The 24,951-nt window shown below is 40.6% G+C and overlaps 2 protein-coding genes across 6 annotated transcripts in view; one reads left to right on the plus strand and one right to left on the minus strand.

The window, feature by feature from the left end:
• Positions 1–8,731, plus strand: part of RRAS2 (RAS related 2) — a 132,308-nt gene extending 123,577 nt beyond the window's left edge. For both annotated transcript variants that reach the window (XM_064492556.1, XM_031459979.2), the window contains exons 5-6: positions 5,330–5,448; positions 7,245–8,731. In XM_064492556.1, the coding sequence (XP_064348626.1) occupies positions 5,330–5,448; positions 7,245–7,332 (207 nt within the window). In that variant the 3' untranslated portion in view covers positions 7,333–8,731. The remainder of the gene's footprint in view (positions 1–5,329; positions 5,449–7,244) is intronic.
• A 6,588-nt stretch (positions 8,732–15,319) lies between these two features.
• The window catches only part of SPON1 (spondin 1), a 391,445-nt gene continuing 381,813 nt past the window's right edge, over positions 15,320–24,951 (minus strand). For all 4 annotated transcript variants that reach the window (XM_064492555.1, XM_031459977.2, XM_064492554.1 and 1 more), the window contains 5 exons: positions 23,115–23,285; positions 22,870–23,037; positions 21,842–22,006; positions 19,584–19,847; positions 15,320–17,927 (listed from right to left, as the gene is read on the minus strand). In XM_064492555.1, coding sequence (XP_064348625.1) covers positions 17,764–17,927; positions 19,584–19,847; positions 21,842–22,006; positions 22,870–23,037; positions 23,115–23,285 — 932 coding nt within the window. In that variant the 3' untranslated portion in view covers positions 15,320–17,763. The remainder of the gene's footprint in view (positions 17,928–19,583; positions 19,848–21,841; positions 22,007–22,869; positions 23,038–23,114; positions 23,286–24,951) is intronic.

The raw sequence follows: 24,951 nt of genomic DNA on the forward strand, positions 1-24,951 counted from the left end.
TCACAATGTTTTGGCTTTGTTCCACATGGTGTTCTTTTTGTCATTTTTTTTTTCTTTGGTGATAGCAATGCTGTTTCTACTTCTTAGTTAAAAGTATACTACACCAATGAGCTTGAAAACAGCTTTATATGTGGTTAGAGATTTCTTGACCAGAAATGTGTGTACAAACTTTGCTAACCTGGATTCCTGGAAGACAGTGGTGTGAGATCATGGTTTAAAAATGAATAAATGAAGCACATAAACAGTCTTAGCAGTGGGATTGTTTTATCATCTAGACCATTGATTTATTAATTTTTCTTCATTGTATAAAGATAGGTCATTTGCTATTTCCCTCTAGCTGAATTACACTGTTTAGAGGGGATAGGATAAAGTACCTTTCTGAAGAATAATTGAGCAAAAAGATAAAAGGCAGAATTCTTAAGGACATATATTTCCCTTTCCCAGTCAAATTACTTTATGTTAATAAAGTAATTTATTGACACTGATATGTCTCAGATATTTCTTTTTACTTTTCTTCCTATATCATTTCTTTTACTTCCAAATGTACTTATTTGGTCATATTCTATTTACTTAACATACGTTTGTTAAGTAACTACTAAGCATTCTTATAGGCTGCGGGTATACATAGACAAATACACCTTACAACCTAGCTGCAAAGGACATAATGGTGTGAAAGCAGGAAAATGAAGAAATGTAATGTGTTGGGGTTTTTTTGCTGCTCATTATAGGGTGTGATGGGCACTCTGGGATGCTGTTGTAAAAACAACATTAAGGGGAAGTTTGATTGCTTGAGTCTTGAAGTATTAGTAAGAAACAAATTAAGAATACAGAGTTGGGAGAGAAGGGATGATATCCCAGGAAGAAAGCATAGAATTTTTGACAAAATGGTATTTTTGTAGGATGGAATTTGATGTCAAATTTTCTTAAAATAGGAATTTTCCTTTCTGAATTGGTGGCTCTGTAAAAGCTTTATTTTCTTACTTGGCTTCCTTACTTATTGTTAATTTCTTGCTTGATTTGATTGATTTATATTTCAAACCATAGGCCTTATGTTACATACGCTGTTTTGAAGAGAGGCAGGGTAAATTTAAAAATTACGTAAACTTGGATATACCAAAGCTATGTATAACCTGCTGCCACACTTTTGGAACACAGCAGGGTATAAACTGTTATGAAATAATTGTTAGATGTATATGCATTAATGTAATGGCCTCATGATATTTCATTGAGGCTGCTGAATTTTGAGCATATGATTTTAAATTAGAACAAACTACCTGAAAGAATTAGAGGGAACAGTACCTTGAGCTAAAATAGGGCTAGAAATAATTCATATTCGAATCAGCCAGGGTGGAAAATCCTCTAGTTCTTGAGGTATTGAGTAGTGCACTGAGAAGGATTTAGTTCTAGTAGTGGAGCAAAATTGTTAGCCCTAGACTAGCTATTGTTTTGGTACTGTGTGACAGAAAGCATCAAACTTTACAAATAATTGCATACCATAAGAAAGCTCAAGAATATATGAATACCAGTTTTCCAGAAACCAACAGCTAAAAATTCAGTACCTTCACATCCACTCAAAAATTACCAAGAATATAAAGAAGCAGAAAAATGTGACCCATAATAAGCAGAAAAAACAATAAGTAGAAACAGACCCAGAAACTACACAGATGAGTTGGTGAACAGAGAAATTAAAAGTTATTATAGTCATATTCCATATGGTCAAGAAGCTAGAGAAATGATTGAATATAATAAGTAGAGGCATAGACGATGTAAAAAGTTCAAAATCAAACCTCCAGAAATTAAAACTACAATGTCTGAGTTGAAAAATACACTGGATGGAAGTAACAGCAGAAGTAATGGCTGAAAAATTTCTAAGTTTGATGAACTCTAAAGCTCAACAAACCCTGAGTACAAGAAATATGAAGAAAATTACAAGGCACATTGTAATGAAATTGCTTAAAAGCAGTGATAGAAAATCTGAAAAATAACCAGAGGAAAAAACAACTGCATACAGAGCAACAAAGATAAGGATGACAGTAGTCACGTTGTTTCCCATAGGAGACGATGTAAGGGAGATAGTGGCACAACATCTTTCAAGTACGAAGAGAAAACTGTCTCCTAGAGTTCAATAGCTACTAAAACTTTACTTCAAAAACAAAGGTGAAATAAAGACTTCTCCCAGATATACAAAAAGTGAAAGAATTCATTACCAGCAGACCTACATTATAAGAAATGCAAAAAGGAAGAAAACCGTACCAGACGGAAATTTGGACCTATACAAAGAAATGAAGAACACCTTTACCTGCTATGTGGGTAAATGTAAACTGCTTTTATTATTTCAGTCTCCTTAAAACATAATGGGATGTTTAAAGTAAACTAATAACAATGTATTGTGAGGTAATAGGTAATAACAATAAGCAAGAGGGAGAAGCATACTATTGTTGTAAGTTCTTAAACCATACATGAATTGGCATACTACCATTTGAATTAGACGGTGATGAGTGAAAAATGTATATGGTAAACTCTTAAGCAATCGTAACAATAACATAATAGATAAATAGTTTATTAGCCAACAAAGAAGATAAAATAGAATCATAAAAACAATACAGTAAACTCAAAAGAAGGCAGAAAAAGGATAAATAGAACAAAGAACAAATGGGACGGATAGGAAATAAATTTCAAGATGACTCAACTATATCAATAAGCACATTACATATAAATACTGTGGACACCTCAGTTAAAAGGCAGACATTGGATAAAAAGCAAGACCCTGTAAGAAATCTTTCAATGTAAAGACACAAATAAGTTAAAAGTATAAAGGGCCGGGTAAGATATACCATGCTAATACTAATGAAAGTTGAAGTGGCAATAGAAATATCAGACCAAGTAGATTTCAGGGCAAAGAATATTACCAGGAATAAAGAGGATTGTTTCATAATGATAGAGAGAAATTCATAAAGAGAACATAACAATCCTAAACATTCATGTACCAAGTAACAGCTTTAAGTTTCTTAAAGCAAAAATTGAAAGAACTGCAAAGAGAAATAGACACATTCACTTACAGTCAGAAGTTTCAGCGTCTCTCTTAATCATTGAGCAAGTAGAGAGAAAATCAGTAAGGACATAGCTGATTTGAACAGCATTATTGAGCAACTTACTGTGACATTTAGTGAACACTCAACAACAGCGGAATACACATCGTATAAAATGAGAATGGATCATAGAACAAGTCTCAATACAATTAAAGGGATTTAGTTAGATGGTATATGTTCTTTGACCACAGTGGAATTAAATTGGAAATCAATATCCTAGAAAGATATCTAGGAAGTCTCTAAATACACGGAAACTAAGATACTTCTAATTAACCATTGGTACAAAGAAAAAATGGGAAATTACAAAGTATTATGAACTGAATGATAACTATAAAACAGCATATCAGAATTTGTGGGATGCTACTAAAGTATATACATATAAAGAAGTTTATAGTGTTTAATATTTGTATTAGAAAAGAAAAAATTGCAATTCAATGACTAGCTTCTACCTTAAGAAACTGTAAGAAAAAGAAAGGACAAATTAAAATGATAGTTGTTGGAAGAAGGAAAATAATAAAGATAAGAATGGAAACCAATGAAATTGAAAATAGAAAAACCATAGAAAAAGTAAATAAATCCCCAAACTGGCATCATATGAAGCCAATATTACTCCAATACCAAAACATACAAAGACAAGGAAACTAAAGTTCATTTTCTCTTGTAAACATAAATATAAAAATTCTTAATAAAATTTTATTAAATAGAGTTCAATACATGAAAAAACAATGCATTATCACTCAAGTGGATTTTATTACAGGATTGCAATGTTGATTTAACAGGCAAAAGTGAATCAGTATAATTCATCATATTAGCAAACTGAAAAGGAAAAATCATATGATCTCAATAGATGCAAGAGGGAAAAAAAAGCATTGGACAAGATCCAGCATCCATTCTTGATAAAAACTCTTTACAAATGGAATAGTGAGGAAATTTGTTAACCTGATACCACAACTAACAGCTTACTTGATGGTGAAAGACCAAAAACTTTGTCCCTAAGATCAGAAACTACTCAAAAGTACCGCCTCACCACTGCTGTCTTGCACAGGAGGTTGTAGGCAGTGAGGTAGAGCCAGAAAATAAAGACATTCACATTGGAAAGGAAGCAACAAAACTGTCTTTACTAGCAAATGACATGATTGTTTATGTTTATGTTGCATTTACCAAAAAACAAACAAAAAACCCTAGATAAGCTTAGCATATTTCTAGGGTCTAAGATAAAGATGCAAAAATTATGATTCTGTTTTTGCAGAGAAAAATGTACATCATTGAAAAAAGACCAGAGGAATGTGGTTCTGTATAGGTGATAGGTTCCTTAATTTTCTTTTTCTTTCTGTCCATCTATAATTTTCTAACCTTTTGTAAGTGTTTATTTTTGTGCTAATGACAGCAATGAAAGTAATTTTTTCAGAAATTATTTTTTGCCCTACTGTGTAAATATAAATGGAATAGAGACTAATATCACTAGTCCAACTTCTACATTTAAAATCTATAGGGTATTTACTTACATTCAGTTAGTGTTTTCTTACTCTGGCCTACCATTTTGTATGTCATCAGTGATGCCACCCTTCCCTGCCTACTTTCCTTCATCTCCTAAGGTAAGGAAGGCATTGTGAGGCTGTGGTCCTATTCATTATTCATTTTCCCTCACATATTTATTGAGCGTTTCCCATGTACCAGGCACTGGGGAATGGAGAGAAGACAATGACCCCACGGCCTCTCAAGGCTTGCCCTGCTCTCCAGCCTCACCTCTTGCCAGTTTCTCTTGGCTTGTTGTATTTCAGCCATTCTAGGCTTCCTTCAGTTCCTGCAACTTGGAGCACCCTCATACATGTTATTTCTTTTGTTAGGGATACTTCCTTGCCCCACCCCTACCCAGCTCCGTACTCTTTTATTTAGTCCTTAGCCCAAGTATCACTTCCTCAGGGAGCCTTTTTCTGATCCGCCCCACAGGGTTATAGACTCTCGTAGCACCTTGTACTTTTCCTTCCCAGAACTTATCACTGCTATGTTTAATACTTTTTGAGTAATCACTAGACTGAAATCTTTGGTCATATTTTTCAGACTTGTTCTGTAGAGCTAGGCTTCAGCACTGTGTGTTGAGCTATTAAGTCTCTTGGTTCATCTTATGACAAACCAGCTTGGCCTCTGGCTGTATTAACAGTGCATTCTGTGGCTGAGAATTAGATGGAGCAAATCTAATTGTTAATGCTGTAGCTCAAACACAACTCTTGGAATTTCAGGTAACACAGGAAGAAGGACAGCAGTTAGCACGACAGCTTAAGGTAACATACATGGAGGCGTCAGCAAAGATTAGGATGAATGTAGATCAAGCTTTCCATGAACTTGTCCGGGTTATAAGGTAAGCAAAACACATCCTAGAAGTTTCTTTTAATTTACTGAATTTGATGGGTAGTCACACTATGCTTTTTAAAACAACTGGGAAGAAAATTACAATTAAATGTTTTAAGTAAGAAAGAAAATTGTATGCAGGAGTGATTCTTGTCTGGAAATTAATGCATTTTAACAGGTATGTTAAAATTTTTAATGATTTTTCTAGTTACTTCCTACATTAAAAGCCTAATTTTATTATATGGAAATAGAGTATACATAGGGATTTTGAAAAGAATCTGCAACTTCAGAAGGTGACGATGGTATGAGGGTACTGATGACAGCAGCTAACCTTGGAGTGGAAATCTCTGCCAGATGCTGGGCTGAGTGCTTCACTGTATTACTACATTTGATCCTCATCACAACCCAATAATGTCCCCCCTTTCAGATGAGAAAACAGGTACAGAGAGGTTAAATAATTTGAACACATTAAATGGCAGAGCTAGGACTTCAGTCCTTGTCTCTGACTCCAGAACCTGTGCTCTTCACTTTGCTTCTTACCCAACTCCTCCTCGGCTGTGAGGAGGCCAGGCAGTAGAGGTTCAGCAGTCCCCCAGGGCATGAATTTAGCGTGATATCCAGACCACATAGAGGTTTTCTGTTAGCCAGCCTAGGAGGCCCCCGTGGTTTGGAAAGTGTTCATGGATTCTAGGAAGCTGGAGGTGATAAATGAGGTTGGCTGGAGAGTGTATGTGAGAAAGAGTGAGTTGCTTTAGTGGATGGGGTTTGGTTAGATTATTTTGGATCTTGGTGGCTTGGCCGCTACATCACTCTTTGTTCTCTAGATCTGCTGGTTTCTCCACTTGTTGGATAGTTTGACGGATATATGGAGTTCTTGTTAGTTGTATATCTAAGGTGAACTGACATCTGAGATTCTTCTACTTTTTTTGCCCCTTGCCAGGGCATTCTCCTGTAGGGGTGTGGGGAGTGAAGATTACATTTTCGTTTTTTAGTAGTTTGTTAAAAGTCTAAGTTCTGTTATTTTTTTACATGAAAACAGAGTTTCAGTTTTGCAAGATAAAAAGATTTGGGATGTGATTGGTGGTACACAACACTGTGAATATACTTAAGCCACTGAACTATACATTTAAAAATGATTAAGATGGTAAATTTTGTTATGTGTATTTTACCCCTCCTCCCCATGAACCAGTGCAGTCTTAAAATAATTTTTATTGCTTTTTTGAGATATTTCCTCCTTGGTTTTGATCCTCAGAATCTATCCATATCCATTGATCAGTCAGGAGTGAGGAGGGGGTAAAGGAGACTTTTTTATGCCTGACACTGTTAGGCATTTGAACATAACGAGATCTTCCTTAATCCTCATAGCAACTGTGAAAGGTAGGGTTTTATTGTCCCTTCTAAAAAACTGAGGCTCAGAGAGGTCAACTAACTTGTCGAACACTGACTTGCAGCTCAGAAGTGGCAAAACAGCATACCTCATAAGGGTAGGTACTCTGTGTCATACTCTGGTGATAGATGTTCATTCTTAAGGATACCTTAGAGTCATGAAATTTCAAACTGGGAATGGAACCTAGACTTTATTGAGTTCGGCATCTCATCTAATTGAAGACTTGTCCATCAGTGAAACTCAGGCGGCTTTGCTTATGCTGGTGTTGAAGCATTTATTTCCTCCCACCCCTATCCCGAAGATTTGCTTGGATTCATTGAAAGCATATGCATGTAAACTAGACTTGGCCAACAATAATCTACATTTTCAGTGATATATTATCAAAAAGGCAATTATCTGTAGATTTTTCTATCTTACAGGAAATTTCAAGAGCAGGAATGTCCTCCTTCACCAGAACCAACACGGAAAGAAAAAGACAAGAAAGGCTGCCATTGTGTCATTTTCTAAGAATCCCTTGAATTTTAGCTACCAACTGCCAGGAAAAGCCCTCGTCTTCTCTTCTTAACGGTTTATGTCACGTTGGTACCTTTCTAGCCTTAGACAAATGATCACCATGGTAGCCTTAGACCAAGAAGCTGGCTAATCCTTTCCGTGAAGCTCATCCTATGGTCATTTCAAGACAGATTTAAAGGAAACACTAAGGCTGCTTCAAAGATACCTGATTCCTTTAAAAAATATATCTATATACACAGACACATTCTTTTTTAAGGGCTTTTATTAGGGATGAATCAGTTTTGGAACCTAAGCTGTTTGCCAAGTTGGAGTCAGAGGTTGTAAAATTACTTTTAACTTCTGGAATCATATTGCCTACTGTTACTCTATATAGAAACATAGGGAGTTTTTTTTAAATGTGAATTTTTGCCTGTCTCTAAAAATTTTGATGTCAACTTCAGTTAACCTTAAGTACACTGAATTGAATCCATAAAAGTGAGACATCTCAGATCTTTACTGATGCTACAGCCTTTGATTTCCAGTGGCCAAAATAAGAAAATACCTATTGTATTTATAGGTTAAAAACTGTGTGTAAATCCTTCACTATTACTCCTATTCTTAAAGATAATATTCTGTGTGGCCAAATATTTGGACTCATTCTGGACTTAAGCATTTCAGTGTTCTTGGTTTTTTAATTTAACTCTTTTCACAGCCATGTTGAGAGTGAAAATAAATAATTTCTGTCTGTCTTCCTTTTCAAGTATTTCTGGATAAGGGATTCAAAAAACTAAAACTGTTTTTGTTTGTAATATAAAATAGGGAATTGATCTTTCCAGGGTCAGAGATGATTAATGTTTTTGCTATATACTTTTATACATTATTTTCTTATCAAACTAGTTAACAAGTATTTTTATATGTTTGTAAGCAAATATGCTTTCACAGCATAACTTGTGTATATGTAAAGATAAGTATTTAATTCTCACTGTTCACTTTTAACTGACAAAGAAAACAAAGTGAAAAACTACAGAAACTGTGGTAGAACCTTACTTGCTGTCCTGGTCCTGGTTGTACCCATCTTTGGCCAGTCACATAACTACACAAGAAACCTTCCCAAAAGAGTACAACAGGATGACACTGAACTCACTTCTGATGTTCCCTACTGGATTTTGGCTGTTCTATCAAGTAGTCAGTGGTAAAACTTTTAATTGACAATTAGTATAACTGTGGATGGCTTCTGTTTTTAATTCTGTGGATTGTGTTTAAACAATTCAAAAATATGTTCCTAATTTTGAGATACTGAGTGGTATTGCACAGTTGTCACTTTACTGAACGTGTACAACAGTCCTATGAAGTCTATAAGGCTTACCCTTGTATAGCTTCCGGTGCTAGAATTAAAATTGATCTGTTATCACAAGATGATGCTTGATGACTTGTTATTTTGGTGGTTTTTTGAAGGAAGGACTGTTGGAGGAAACTTATTTTGGTAGCTCTATGCCTTTTCCTTAGGATATAAATCTAAAGATCAATATTGGTTATGTAGCAGGTGAACTTGTAGTGAAATGGCTTGGTGTTTTTAGTGATTTCCTGAATATTTTCTTGAGTCTGTGTTTCTTCAACTTTTTCTATGAAGTGCTCCTGACAAAGAACCCCCACTGTAGAGGAGAGAGGAGGTGAATACATACACATGCACATAAATATACACTCTTTCTTAGGATGAAGCCTAAAACAACTGAAGCAGAGCACACAGATTTATTTGAGTGATAATTGAAACTACTGCCCAGGAAGACACCACATTTATCCTGTGGCTTTTGATGCTTTGCACTATCATGTTAGTACTTTCATTTGGGGAAGATTTTTTTATTTATCATTGGTTAACTTCAGATAACAAGAAACTGTTTATATAACATTCATATTTAGTGGGAAATCTTTAATTTTATTCTAAATAGGTGATTTGTAGTAAAGCAGCCTAAAAGTTAAATTTTGTTATCTAAATCTATCTTTTTTTTTTCTCTCTGTGCTTCACTTTGAATAATTTTTATTGCTACATCTTCAAGTTGCCCAGCCTTTTCTTCTGCAGTTGTTTAATTTGCTGTTAATTCCAGCCAATGAGTTTTTCATTTTGGACCTTGAGTGTTTTTATTTATTTTTTTCTTCTTCGGTCGAAGTTCTGTTTGGTTCTTTTTTTTTTTTATCTTCTGTTTCTTTCTTCATTATATTCATGTATTTCTCTTCTCCAGCACCTCTCAACTAAGTTCCCAGAGAAGTAAGTCTAATGCCTTATCTGTTGTATATAATGGATTAACTTCTCTTCTGTGCATGTAGAATGACTCTAGCTGTGTACCATCTTTGGGAGAATAGAGGAGATAATCCCTCAAATAACTTCTGTGGGGCTTAATTCCTGGTTGAGAAAGGCTCTGTTGAATATTTGAACATGGTTATAATAGCTGTTTTTACATCCTTGTCTTTTGATTCCTTCATTTGTATAATTTTTGGATCTATTTCTTTTGACAGATTTTTCTCTAGTTATGAGTCTCATTCTCCTGCTTTTTTGCATGTCTACCAAGTTTTTATTGGGTACTGGACATTGTGTATTTTAGGTCATTGGGTGCCTAGATTTTGTTGCTTTCATGTAAGTAAAGATTGTTGGGCTTTGTTCTGGTATCCGTTTAATTTACTTGTAGTTCAGTTTGATCCTCTCAAGACTTATTTTTAAGCTTCATGCAGTCTCAAGTAGCTTTTTCCCAGGATAGTTTAGCTCTACTGCTAAGGTGTGGCCCTTCTGGGGTCTCTACTGAATGACCTGTATAATCAGTGAGGACTCTCCTCCAGTTTGGCTTGTAGGAACTCAGCAGTTCCCAGTTCCATGTGAGCTCTGGGGAACCATTCTATTCACAGCTCCTGGGTCATTCTTTCCCTAGCCTCCTGGAGTTTCACCCTGTTAACATGTGTATCTTAATATTCAGCAAAGACTTGTTGACCCTCTGCATATTTTTGGAGCTCTTTTTCTGTGTAGCTCTCTTCCTTCCAAAACTCTGTCCTGCAACTTTCAGCTGCTTCAGTCTGCCTAATCTCCATTGTCGGTCTTTTCTGCTCAGGGAAACATTTGTGCCCTGCTTGGAATCCACTGTCCCCTCTGCAATCTGGAATAAGCTTCTAGGCAGAAAGCCAGGGCAGTCCTAAGGCTTAGTTTATTTATTTCTCTTCCATCAGGGATTGTAGTCCTGTGCTGCCTGGTGTATAATGTTTAAAAACAGTTGTTTCACCTATTTACTCCAGTTTTCTGTTTAAGGTAGGAGGGTAAATCCAGTTCATGCTACTCCGTGACTAGAAGCCAAAGTCGCTTCCGTTTGATTTCTATCATCTTGTAGCCCTCAGTCTGTGACTTGAAATCTTTTCTTACAAAGAATGGCCAGTCTCATGGCATGAATAGTCCTTGTCTCCCTTGTCTGTGTGGCCAGTTTTTTTCTCTGGAGATGACAAACCTTTTCTGTAAAGGACCAGTTAGTAAATACCATCTTGGGCTTTGTGGGTCATGTGGTCTCTGTCTCAGCCACTCATCACTGCCACTGTAGCACTGAAGCAGACATAAGCAATCTGTGTATGAAGGAATATGGCCATGTTCCAATAAAACCGTATTTGTGGACTCTGAAATTTGTATTTCACATCATTTTCATATGTCATGAAATATTTATCTTTTGAATTTTTCAGAAGTTCATTTAAAATTGTAAAAATCATTCTGTACAAAAACAGATGGCAGACTGGGTATGATCTGTGGGCCATGGTTTGCCAGTCCTGCTCTGTAGCACTTTTAGCATGTGAGGTTACGTTCCCAACTTTAGAATCTCTTATGTTTGTGGAAGTTGTTTCAGACAGGATTTCCTGAATTAATAGTCATGAATTTGCTCTAGGAATTTTCTCCCTATCTTGTTTGTTGAAGGATTTACAATATTTCCGAGTTGGACATTATGTCCTATTGGTATTCCTTGTGCATTGATGATTCTCTAAGTTTGAAGCTTCAGTGATTTGTAACATAAATTGGTCCCTTTATATTTTGATTTTTGAAATTCAGTGTAACAACGTTGTATATACTTAAGGTCTAGCCTATTCCTTGTTTTAACTTATTTCTTTTCGCATTCCTATGTATAGTGATCCCTTTGAACAGATACCTGGCAGGTAAGTAGAAGGAGATGATGGTAAAGTGACTACTTTCAGTATCATTCAGTCACTTAAGGGTATTTAACCAGTGACTGCTTATAAAGTTTCAAAGTAATTTTTAGAAAGAAGGTATTTTAATTTGAACAGATTTCTTTGTGCAAGACTTTATTAGCTATTCCGGGGAAATGGGTAGATACGGAGCTTTCCCTTCCTACGGATTATTCAGTATCTAGTGGAGGAACACAAAGAGTGACAAAAAACAAATGCTGAGACCGTAGAGTGAAGGCAGAGGGAAAGAAGCGTGCAGAAAGTTGTCAGGCCCAGCAGGTGATGGTGTATATTCCTCCTGGAGAATTTGAGGGAGCTGAGCTTAATTAGTGATGTTTTCACTGGAGCTTGATGGACTGTGTTAGGCTTTGAGGTGGGGAAGAGAGGGAAGGGGAAGGGTGAGGTGGTGGAAAGGCTGGGAAGAAGCTCGGGCAGAAGCAGAGTTGGCAGCATGCAGGGTGTTTGCTGGGATTGGAACCTTAATCTAAAAGGTTTTTAAATTCATTGGAGAAAAAAAAATGATAAAATTGATTGGGCTTGGGTTGTGGAGGGCTTAAAAATGATGGCCCTTCTGTATGTACTGGGAAACTGCTGGGGATTCTGAACAAGGAGTGCCTGAACCCAGTCTAACGTAGTATGAATGATGGAGAAATGTAGATTTAAGGAAGGGTGGTCAGGTAAGAGGTTATTAGAATCATGGAGTCTGTTCTCTTTCCATTCGTTCTGCCACTTTTGTCTAAGCCCCTCTGATGTCACACCCATATTATTGCAGTGGCCTCTGAAGTAGTCTTTATTTCCATTTTGCCCCCCAAAAGCTGTTCTTCCAGTGCAGCCAAAAGGATCTTTTTTAGACCATAAATTAAATGTTACACTGCTGCTTAAAATCTGTCATCATCTCAATGCACTTGGACTAACATCTGAATCCCTTACCATAAGTGTACAAGGAAACTTTTTGCAGGATCTGTCATCTTCTTGCTTTCTCACATACAGGCTGATTTGCCTTCTCACACCCTAGAACATGCTGAATATGTTCCAAATGACTTGCTTCATTCAACTGTTCCAATTATCCTTTTACTCTGGGATTAGATACCACCTCCTCAGCCTTCTTTTACTACCCATTCTAATACCACACTGCCCTGTATTTACTTCATGACACTTACCCATCTGCGTTTATTTTGTCTGTCTTGTCTAACCTGTACCTTAACATCATAAGCTCTGTGAGGGCAGAACCATGTCTCTTGGGTTTTTGCTTTACCCATATTGCCTGGCATGTGCAGAAAACCACCATTTGATAAATGAATAAGGAGCACACCAACCTTCCAGTGATAGAAATAATGGTGAGTATGGCAGTTACATACAGGGTTAGTCCAGGAGGTGTTGGGGAATGGGGACTGGAGCTTGAAAGAAGAGGGTAAGACTGAATTTTAAGTGCAGATTTGGAATTGGTCTGTTTTGAGCTAATAATTGAAGCGGAGGCAGTGGATTGAAGTAGAAAGTGTGTGTTTGAGAGAAGGTAAAACTTTTGTGGAAGATGAACATTTAGGGTATCGAAAGGCCCAAATTAAAAGATTAAATGGCAGGAAAAAGCGAAGAGAAGCAGCCCTTAATTGGAAAGACGCAGGAGAGTATTTTCAAGGAAGCCGAAGGGTGGTAGAGAGCCTTGAGTGCTGTGCAAGGAGGACTGGGGAGACGGGCAGCAGTGCCTGTGTAGAGATTGCTGAGGACTTTGAGAGATTTGTTTCAGTCGTGTGGTTGTGGGAACCAGATTATAGCGGGTTGTGGTATGATTGGAGAGCAAGGGAGTGGAGGAATTACGTATGGGCTGCTATATGGAGAAATTCTCTGGCAAAATCAGAGGGTGATGCAGTTATCTTGCTTGGTGTAGGGTAGGATGTTAGAGGAATAAGAAGAAGACAGTGCAGGGCACTCAGTCATAGATATGTAGGTATAGAAGTCTGGAAGTAGATATTATTGTGTAGGTACTGAAGCATTTGAGATTCAAAAGCCTGTGGTTCGTAGGTAACATCCCTTTCTGACTAGTGAGTGACAGTGGCTTAGTGCAGTGCTTCTCAGACAGAGGTGAAGGGCCAGTTTAAGAATTTTTTGTTTAACTTTCACTGTTACGGAATGATACATTTTGTTAAATGTAATAGTAAAGACGAACTGTTAGAAAAGTAATCATACTCTTGGATATTGTGACAATGTCAAATTACTATAAAAGTTTCTAAATGCTTTTGATTTCCGCCTCATTGTAGGATGGTAATGAAATAAGTTTGTAGAAGTTCTCTGTCTGCAGATCTCTTTCTGAGTAGCCCTAACATAGTGGGTGAGGGAGCAGGAGATCCAGGAACTTTCCGTAAGTGGCCCTTTGACTTCTAAAGAGTCTAGTAACTTCCAGGTGAAGATCACCCAGTAGAAGTCACATGCTAACACGAGAAAAAAATACTCTACTTTTATGAACTCCGTGTTGTAAAGAACTCGATAATGTTGAATAAGATGTTGGCCCCTTTCCCTTCTGCTAATACTAAAAATTATTTGAAGTAAAGGAAGACTTTAAGTATATAACAGTTAAAACATGAGAATTATTACCTTAAATGTTAGTACTATTAAAATATGAGAATATTTAAGAATAATTAAGAATGTATTCTGAGTTTTCTGGAGAATTTATAGTATGAGAAAATGATACTGATAGATGAGGAATGCTGTCTCATGTTACAACATGAATGTTGAGTGAAAAGTCTGTAATTGCATTTTGCTCTGATGATACCTGGGTAAAAGTACTGCATGTTTATTTTATTTGTCAGAGCATTTTGAGTCATAAGTGACAGAAATGCAACTCAAGCCAGCTTTAACTGGGCACTTACTGGTTGATGAGGAAGCGAGGGACTGGTAGGGTAAAACTGGCATTCAGTGACCCCCATTGCCAGGGTATCGTCAGGATCCACTCTCAAGGTGAGAACTTTGGGGTAGGGAAATCCTCTAGTGTAAGAACGCTTGTGACAAAGCCTGAGGCCAGAAAGCGTGAAAAGACTGGCCCACTCTCACAGCTATTTATGGGCACAGCAGTGGTTTGAACTCAGGTTCCCCGTGCTTAACCATTACAGCTTCTGCCTCTGCCCGACAGAGCGTGTAAGACCTTCAAAACCGACAGTGTTTCTGAAGCAGGTATGCTGTTATTTAAATTTGACATTTTAGTATAGATCTTTTGCTCACAGATTTCAAAGGATTTAAATTGAAAAATTATCTTTGTGCTCATTAGCATTCAGCTGCTATTTATAGTTGGTTACAGCATCTCATTTTCAAAAGGGACTATTTTATTTTCATTCATTCTCCCTACTTGTGGCAATATGAAAAACAAAATGAATTCATTCTATTATGAAAATTAATAGTACCAAACAGTGGAATCTCTAGGTCTTCCTTGATTCTGTGTTATAATTAGAGGTTATACATTTTTGTTTAGTCTTATTTGGACAGTGCTGTCTATTTCTTAGGATATGAATATTTAACTCTTGGGGGAAAGGAACAGACCGTACAGTCCTGATACAATTTGATATTTAACTCCTTTAAACTATTGTCTGAAACATGTGGACTGTTGTTAGGTCACAGAAATAATTTGACATGAGAATTTTTATGTCTTGACATTTTAGCGGCAGACTTAACCTGGATTAAATTTCTGGAGAATTGTAGTCATGTGAGAATGTATAATGTATCCCTAACTTCCTGGAAGAAGTATACAGACCTTGACTGTGCCTAAAACATGTTTAATACACAGAGGTCAAATTAAAAACAGCACAGAATCTTAAAATTTTTTCAATTCTGGGTCTGAAGAAGCCCAGACTTTTATTTTCATTTGCTACAACAGAGTTCCTTCAAATAATGCACTGGCAAGTTGACAGGTGAGTGACCCCATGTCTGGCTGGGGAATATATCTCTGAACTTATTGTCATCTTACAGTGTGAATGTAAACTGAAGTCCAAGTGGTTTGGCATTGATAAAAATATACACAAGTATAGTTGTTCTTTATATGGCAATTTTTACTGGGTGTCTGATAATCTGTTTACTTTCTCAAGTGGAAGTCCAAGCAGATTTCATTTTTGTATTAAAAAGTCTTTATTTCCAAAATGATTAGTTAGCCAGAAAAACTATAAACCACCTAACACAAGACTTTGGTAAGAAAGAGATCTGACGCTTATAAATTCCCCCTTGGAAACAAACAAAAGAATAACAACTTATGTAACAAGAAACATGTTACCCATTCTCAGCCATTAACCAGTTGCCTGGTTTTAAGTCTCCAAAATGAGGATTAAAATGTACCCAGTAGACACCAGATAAAAACTTGAGAAACTAGGGTGGCTTGTCCTTAGTTGCTTAGGAATTGCTGTTATATGGAACTTTGATTTTCATAGGTGAGAGGAAAGGTGCCTCCAGACAGCTAACAGTAAATGTTGCAAAAGCGGGCAGATTCTGTATCAGGACTTATTTTTTTCCAAGTAGAAAATTAAACCTCTTATTTCTTTATATTATGCTGCTTTGTTCAGGGAGAAAGCAGTTCATTTAAGGATGAAAAAAATAATAATTTTGGAAACAACTCAAACCTCCAGAAAGCTCAGGGATGTGGTAATAATGGTAAGAATGAGGGAGCAAAAGGCATATCTTTTGCTAAATGTGATTGAAATGGATAACAGTTGTAAAAAAGGCCCAACTTTCTGAACACTGAATTCGTTTAAAACTAAAACACAAAAGATAGACCCAATGAGTTTATTGAACAGTCTCTCTTGTGTTATAAAGAAAATAGTACAGATCAAGGCTATAGCATATATATATATATATATATATTGTGTCTGGAACTATCTTTAGTGTATTCAAAGCATTGTATGCATCTCATCCATGGTACGTATTTGGATTAAGCATGATAACGAAGGCCTGAAACAAACGAAACAATAATTTCAACAACAAATGAATGAGTAAAACCTGCTGATAGACTCTTCTCAGTAAAATGTCCTTTTACACTAATCCTTGGCAGTCGGTATCCCTGAATTTGGTGTGCTTATGAGTGCTCAGGAGGGGATGGGAAACCATGACCTTCCCTGTGGTTGTGTTGGAGTACCAGACCCCTGGTGTGGAGAGCTGACACAGGTTTGACTTCCCACCAGACTTCTCTGCCAAGCTTGATTCTGTACCATTCCTTTTCCCCTAGATTTGTCTTTAAAAAAAAAAAAAATCCCAAAACTTTTCAATTACAGAGAGAGAGAGTATTTTTGTTGAAGGAATGGCATGCTAGGCTGTGGACCAACTTAGCAAAATGTTTACATAAAGAAAACAATGTTTTCTTGTTAGAAACTGGTTTGAAAACTTAAAAACCTCGCTGCGTGTCAGAAGATTTTAAAAACTCAGGTTTGGGACTTCTACAGAGGCCAGTTTTGCTGCCTTGGCCTTGGTTCTAGTAAGGATCTAGTATCAGAAGTTTTGTAAAGCTGGCTTCCTAAGAGAATTGTGTCCCCCAAACCCTGCAAAACAAGGGAAAAACAATTTCTAGACTTGGTACCTTTTCCTTCGGGTGTAAGAACTGGTTGCCTTACATTCAAATGAAGCAGCCATCACTTTTTTCCTTTGTGGTATCAGGACCAATATTAGGGGGTGAGATACATGTATTCACAACTTCTCAATGAAAGAAGAAAAGCCACCCAGCATCACGTCTGCCAGCTGTTTTCCCCAAGAGCTACTGATGACTGAGGAGACTCAACAAGGGACCCTAAGTTCCACTAAACAAGAAGAGATGGGCAAACAATAGTTTCCTGCAAGAGCAAGAAGGCCACAGACGAGAACGAGGGGAATCTGCTCTCCACCTGATCAGGAATGTTTCCTCCCTGCCACACCCTGGAACCGAAGCACAGTCATTTGCAGACACAGTGGCCTCTCCCTGTGAAGGAGGCCGGGGTCTCTGTCCTGCTGCCCAAGTGGATGCTGCAGAGGGACACAGTTCTGTTCAGTACCGGGTAGCGGACACTAACTAACTTGTGCTGCAGGAGGGCCAGCTGAGGCTGACGGAGCCCCTCTCAGATTTTGCCCACCAAGAAGTGTACAGAAGGATGTCCCTGGCATCCACAAGACTACTGGGCAGACCACACTGCAGAAAAGAAAACTAGTATACACGATTTAAATTGCCTTAAACAAACAAGCAAACAATCCAGCCATTGGTGACTGTGGGATCTAGAGTGCAGCCCTGGGAAACGTGTACCCTTGCTAACATGGGTGGACATTGCATGCTCTGATCTCCTTCTTGTCTTTACAGCTGGTAAACTGGGAGCTTTTGAACCTCTTCTTTACAGTCATGTAGCGTTCCTGAATTCCGCCTCCACATAGTTTGGTGCATTCTGACCAGGCCGTCCAGGGGCGCATCCTGCAGCCTGAAAGCATGAGAAGACCTGGTTAGGCCAGCAGACATTGCGGGAAGAACAAGGATGCTGAACTTCTGTAAACAACTGTCAACTTAGTTGTCTGGGCTTCTTGTCTGCTCTTGTTTATTTAAATAATGGCTTGAGTCCTTATTAGGGACTGTGAGCTCATATGTGATAGACTGCAAAAAAAAAAAAAAAAAAAAAGCCATAAATACTTTGCAGTTTTTTCCCATCAAGGGGTGGAGTCTGCTTCTGCACCTCTTGAATCTGGGCTTGGCTATATGACTTGCTTTTGGTCAGTGGGACCTGAGCAAACATGGCTTGGAAACAGCTGTCAGGAACTTTTCCACCACTGTGTAAGCAAGCCTGGCTATCTGCTGGAGAGAACACGTGGAGAGAGGCCCCAGGAGCACAGGTGAGGCCAGTCGAGACCTTCAGCCCCAGGTGAGCCATCAGCTGACAGCACCCACTTGGATGAGCCTAAGCTAGACCCCAGAAGAATCATCCAGCTTACTCAGCCAAAGTCCCTGCCCTATAGAATCGTGTTAATTTCATTTGTTTTGGGGTGGCTTCTTAATGCAGCAACCACTCAACGAGCAGTTAATCACTTTCTCTTATGCATTGCTCCCCCAAGGACTTAGCTTCCCCCCTATGCTAAGTAAACTCAAATATAATTTGTTTTTCCTCTATAGATAGGTTTGCCTTTCTTAAGACTTTGCTGACCCCTAGATTAGGTTACATCTTTGGGTAAAAACAAAAAAGCTTCTGTAGTGCTTTGTATGCTACTCCTTTGTAAAACCAATCACAGTTATGATTATCCAGTCAATACTAAGCTAAGTTTCACAGCATAGTGCTTGCCTGGCACATAGTTGGGCATAATGAATGTTGACTGGCCTCTGACCACCATGTGCAACAGACAGCATTTTGGTATGGGAGTGTCTCCCTAGTGGAAAGATTGTGAGCTTCAGGTAGCTCCTTGTAACTGCACTTCTCTCATTGTCCTAGGTGGAGGTGTAATGTTTTAAGGAAGAGAAAAGAAAAAGGGGTAATTTGAGCTGTACTTTTAAAAGTAGAAACCCATTAACCTTCACTTACACACAGCACCTTCGTCACCCACTCCAGGGAATCCAAAGACCATCAATTGGCCTGGACCCGAGACTGACCGTGGATCTTCCCAACTATTGTTTCATCGTTTTGCTGACGATATTGCACTCTTGGCTTGGACCAGCTTATTCAGCAGTGAGGCTCTATGCAGGATTGTTTAAGTCCTGGAATTCCCTCAAGTTATGCTGGAGGAAGGGGGACACATAATCTCTCTTCTGGGCTATACAGAAAATTTAACTGGCCTCTCTGCCTGTTTTTGCCACCTCCAAACCACTCAACACAGGTCAGTTAAAGTCACTGTTCTTAAAACCTTCACCTACAGAGTGAAGTCCCTACCTCCCCAGCTGGGTTTCCTGCCTCCCCCTGTAGTGTGTTCCTCCTGCATCCCACTTTCTACTTCAACATCTCTTGCTCTTTAGTGTCTCCCTGTCTTTGCAGTTACTACTCCTGCCGCCTGGGATGCCCTTCTTTAACTGGCAAACTCCTCCAAGTTCTTTAAAATCTGCTCTGGTTTTCCCTGCTTTGACATCTGGAAGGCCAGCCTTGCACTTGAGACAGTACCTGGAAACTGCTCCCCATCGGACTCTTCCCTCAGCTGCTCACTCCTCCGGCTCTCTCGGGCCTCCCTCCAGCGCAGCTTCTGAATGGATGGATTGCGGAGGCATTTCCGGACACGGCACCTTTTCCGCTGCACAGTCTCCGGGCAGGGTGCACCTCCAAACTGAGGCTCCATTTGGATCATGCGGGTTCGGATCATGTGGCCTTTCCCACATGACTTGTTACATTCTGACCACTGGGACCACTCGGTGAGCTCACAGTCAATGGCTGGCAAGAGAGAGATGGGCATGAGTGCATCTCATGTCTGTAACAAGATACTGTCACTTATACTCTTTTGAACATTTTAACACAAGCCTATGAGAAATGCCAAACAGGTAGTGTTTTTATGGAAGTAGAAACTGTTTTTATGAAAGTAGAAACTGAGGCTCCAAGAGACAGATTATCTAGCCCATATGGTTGGTAAGCGGTATATGCAAGATTAGTGCCCAAATCATAGCCAACCTTCTTTGCCCTCTTTATGATTTGAGATGGCTTTGGGGGGACTTTGAAGATCAGTTCAAAGCCTCTTGCCCTGCAAGCTTCTAGAAGAGTATCAGGTTAGCCTCAAGTGGCACAGACCAGCTTCCCACAGCAGAGGACCCTGATTTTCTCAGGGAAGTCAGCTCACTGGTGCCATTTTTCAGAGCTGAACCCTGTGGACAGTACTGATGACACTGACTTGCAGTAAGACCCAGGCAGTGTCTCTTGTTCTCGACATCATCCTGGGTCTTCTGTGTGGCAGTCTGCAAAAAACACAGGAGTCGGAAGTGGGAAATACAGTAGAGAAGAGGGACAGGAGCAAGTGGTGTCCTGGCTTATCACAGTAAGAGATCCAGCAAGTTCTCATTAAGCCAGCATCTCACAAATGTGGAGGGAGAACAACTTAACAGAGTGACTCTCAGGATGTCTCCTAGAGAGGTAGATGATTCCAAACTCTCCACTGCCTTTGCAAAGTGAGGACCAGACTGGAGAGACGTAGCAAGAACTCATTTTGTTCACAGTCTCAGGCCTTTTCTCCCTGTGGGAGCTCCGGCAGCTTTCCTGTATGCATCATGGGTATGATGGTAATTTTCTCATCAGGTTGTGAGGATTGAGGGAAATAATGCTCCCAGCCCAATTCTTGGCCCACAGTAAGTATTCTTTAAATATTCTTTCTTTTCTCCCTTCATTCAGTGGACCTTGTAGCTATACAGTTTTGTTTAAGTTGGTTACAGTGTCTCAGAAGGTTCTGGAACCCCAGCTGGGCTGGTAAGCTGGGCTGAACTCGGGGTCAATCTTAATTATTAAAAAGCGCAGGCTTTATTTAATTTGATGGCCTGAGTCACCTCCACATATGGCTGCGTCTGGTTTAAAAAAGCTCAAGAACTGGTCTACATAACACTGACGGAGGCTGCACTCTCCAGGTCCAGTGCTCAGCACTTCGTACCAGTTCTGTGGTTTAATTCGCAGAGCAAGCTAAGATGTCTTTCTTGCTATTTTACGGGTGACAGGGGTGCTAAGTAATCTGCTGAAGTTTATGCAGCCAGTAAGGGACAGAGCTGGGATCTGCACTCGGGCAGGCAGCCTGAGTAATACAAGATAGAGGAACCACAGAAGACTGCAAGCGCATTTCAGAGGAAGCCAGAAAACAGATCTCAGCAAGCATGGCTGGCTTTCCACCACCTGAAAGGGAAGCTGTCACGACAGACTAGCCAGAAAGATGGGCTCTCCTTGCAAATCAGTCCCCAGGTAATAAACACAGCTGATCACAAAGATCTCGGAGGAGATGGGAGTGGGCCTTGGACTTCTGAAAGCTCAGCTTATTGGTTTGCTGGCCTGTCTACTGTCAAGGCTGCAAAGATACAGGAGTCACTGGTTTGATGTCCACCTTCTGGTCATGGTCACGTAAGATGGTCACAGGGAAGAGAAAGGATTAAAAACCTTGGAAAACCCAGGGGTCAGACAAGCCTCTAATCTGGGGAGGGGTGGAAAACTATGAAATAAGTTTTACTGATCATGTGCTGTTTTTCATCCAAGTCTCCTGTTTAGACTTCACGGCATCATGCAGTTTGGGTATTAAGGAGACAGTAGTGGGATCCCCTTTTACTCCTGAGATGATGGAGAGCTTACTTTACTGCTACAGAGATCCTAGGCCCATGCTCTTTCTCCCCAGCAAACGATCTCGCACAGGGCTGGTTAACAGGAGGAGAGAAGAGGTGGCTCCCAGGAGCTCCAGGACTTACGGCATTCAGGCAGCATGCACTTTTCCACCTGCTCCAGCTCCTCGTTACAGTCCCCGAGTTCGGCCAGAGACTTGAGCATCCGCTGGCGGGTCCTCATGCCCTTCCCACAGGTCACGCTGCAGTCGCTCCACTCAGACCATGGGGACAGCAAGCATGGAATGGTGTCTAGGTCAAGAACCAGGTTTGCTACTGAGATCAGGCCCCCTGCCCTAGAGAGGTAGATGATTCCAAACTCTCCACTGTCCCACGTGCAGGGCCCCTTATGTGAAATTGACCAATGGGTTCAGATAATCCAAGTGACCCCCATGGAGCAAGGAGTGGCTCAGCAGACTACTGACTGCTCTTGTCACTCCTGCATTTCCCCTGGCTCAGCTGGTGGTCATGATGTGACAGCAGATGTGGCTCAGTAATATGAATGCACATGTCCCCACTTGAAACACCCGAGAGTCTGAATGGGGTCTTCCTAGAGACAAACATCCCCCATGCCCCAAGAACCATGCACTAAAAGACAGGCTCAAGGATGTGTTTTCGGACACTTTGGTGCTGAAGTCTCTAGAATGTGTGTGTACCTGGGTGCATGTGTACATCTGTGTAGTGATGTATGGATGGGCCTATATGCATTTGTGTATAGAGCAGGAATTCTAATGCAGTACATGGGACCACAGGCAACTCCAAGGAGAGTAAGAATGAGAGGTCTGTGATGACCTGGAGAATGCACATCTTGTCTACATGTATCACCCCCACCCCCAAGATACTCTGGGGTCGTATAAAACAGCCACAAGTGAATTCTGTCCAGAGGCCACCAGTTTGCCACCCTAGCATTACTCAGAATGGCCCTTAAAGGCGGCTGCTCTCTCTCAATCTGGTTGATGCCGGCATACCTATAGCCCTCATCTTGCTCCTAGCAGTACCCTGTAAGGACAGGGTCTATATTTTCCCCCTGCATCTGCCCAGCCTTGGTGGTGGTAATAGTAGGGGCTGCTGTAGTCCTCGGTCCTCTCCCCCACGCCCACCTCACGCCCACTCACGGCACTCGGGCATCATGCACTTCTCTGCCTGAGACGTCTCGGCCTTGCACATGGAACCATCCGCGGGGCTCATCTTCACCATGCGGTGCCGCTTCTTCATGCCCATCCCGCAGGTGGCGCTGCACTCGTCCCACTCGCCCCACTCGGTCATCAGGCAGCTGCTGGGAGCTGGGGATTCCTGTGCCGTTGGTGTCGCGTTGGCAGTCTCGAGACCCCGGCCTCCACCCGCCCCGTGCCCCACTCACAGCACTCTTCGTTGACCGTGCACTTCTCCGTCTCCTCGGTGGGCAGCGTGCACACAGAGCCGTCCTCCGGGAACTGCTTCACATACCTCTCGCGGGACCGCATGCCGGTGCCGCAGGAGATGCTACAGGGTGACCAGGTGATCCACTCGGACATGGTGCAGGTGGAGCCGTCTGCAACACATCAGCAGACGCTGCAGCCCGTTGGATCCGATGGACCCAACTCCCCAAGGGCAGGAGTCGGGAATGCCAGCTGGCATTCAGGGGGAGTTTCCAGTTGAGGATGGAGTCAATGGAAAAGGCATACGTCTTTAGACTGGGAATTGTTCTCTTAAGGAAATGCCTTTTTCCACGTGCACAGAGTACTCGGGGTTACTCCCTATCTTGTGACAATACATTTGAAAGGTGCATGAATGGATTTTGTGTGTGTGTGTGTGTGTATACGTGCGCACACACCCGTTTAGTTCCTTTAAAAAAAAAGTCATCCATCCATCCATTTACTCATGTCAATAAAGATTTACTGACTGCTTAGTGGTATGTTCTGAGGTTAAAAAAAAAGGGCAAGAAAGATGGGCACACAAACTGGCAGTATCTCTAGATATTGAAAATACAACAGAAGTTAAGCCCAGGGAATTGAAGGGGGAAAACTTGTTCCTTGGAGTTCTGGGGAAGATTGCCCACAAGAGGGCACAGCTGAGCGCACTTCTGTTGGGTAGAGAATAGCTGCATTTAAGGTGAAGGGACAGTAGCTCACGCGGACGACCTGTACAGAGCGTACTGTGTGTGGCTCTGGGAGATGATGTGAAAGGAGGATTGAAGTCAGAGCTTGAGACCAGCATGCACACGTCCACAGGCTATCATGTGCACATGTGTGATGCCCACACAGGGTTATTTAACCTATAGACAGAATAGCTGGTGATACAGTAAGAAAGACAGCGGGAACCCACATGTTAGACCCAGGGAAATTATGACCCCTTAACAACACGGATGAACCTTGAGGACATTATGCTGAGTGAAATAAGCCACTCACAAAAAGACAAGCACTGTATATGATCCTGCTTACTAAGACACCTAGAAGAGTCAATACCTAGAAGAGTCAAAGTAGAATGTTGGTTGCCAGGGACTGGGGGTGCGAGGGAGTGGAGAGTTAGTGCTTAATAGGTCTACGGTTTCAGTTTTGCGAGGTGAAAAGAATTCTGGAGATGGATGGTGGTGATGGTTACACAACACTGTAGGGGTACTCTTAATACTGAACTGTATAATTAAATAGTTAAGATGGTAAATTCAATACTATATACCCCCCCCCACACACACACACAGCAGGTATAGTGCAACATGTTTCAGAACTGTCTTTACCACCTGGGAGCCAGCTGAACTATAGTGCCCTTGTGGAGGGGCTGGTTAAAGACCTCAAATCCACTGCAGGCCTCAGTCAGACAGCCCACCCCTCCCCATCCTCATCCCTGAGAAAGAGAAAGCCTCCAGCATTGCTGCCTGTTTGTAGGAATGGCCTATCCATGCAAGGTTCACTCCTCCCGTCACCCACAATGCAGTGCAGCCAGGAGAGGGATTTTAAGGCTGTCCTGAGGGAGAGCCAGAGAGTGAATGACCTGCAGCGGGGTAAGCTTTCTAAAGCTATCCTCAGCTTTGAAGTGGTTTTTCTTCATGCCATAAACCAGCCCATCCTATACATCCCTTCCTATTGCCTCGTTGCACCTCTGAGACACTTAAGATGAGAGCACAGAGTATGGATCTGACCAGGCAGAGAGAGGAGTTGTACCCTGGAAAGTAGGCAGCTGGCCTTAGCAGTCAGTGTAGCGCCATCCTGTGGCTTGAGCCT

This window comes from Camelus dromedarius, chromosome 12 (genome assembly GCF_036321535.1).
Source record: "Camelus dromedarius isolate mCamDro1 chromosome 12, mCamDro1.pat, whole genome shotgun sequence".
In the NCBI taxonomy this organism is placed as follows: domain Eukaryota; kingdom Metazoa; phylum Chordata; class Mammalia; order Artiodactyla; family Camelidae; genus Camelus; species Camelus dromedarius.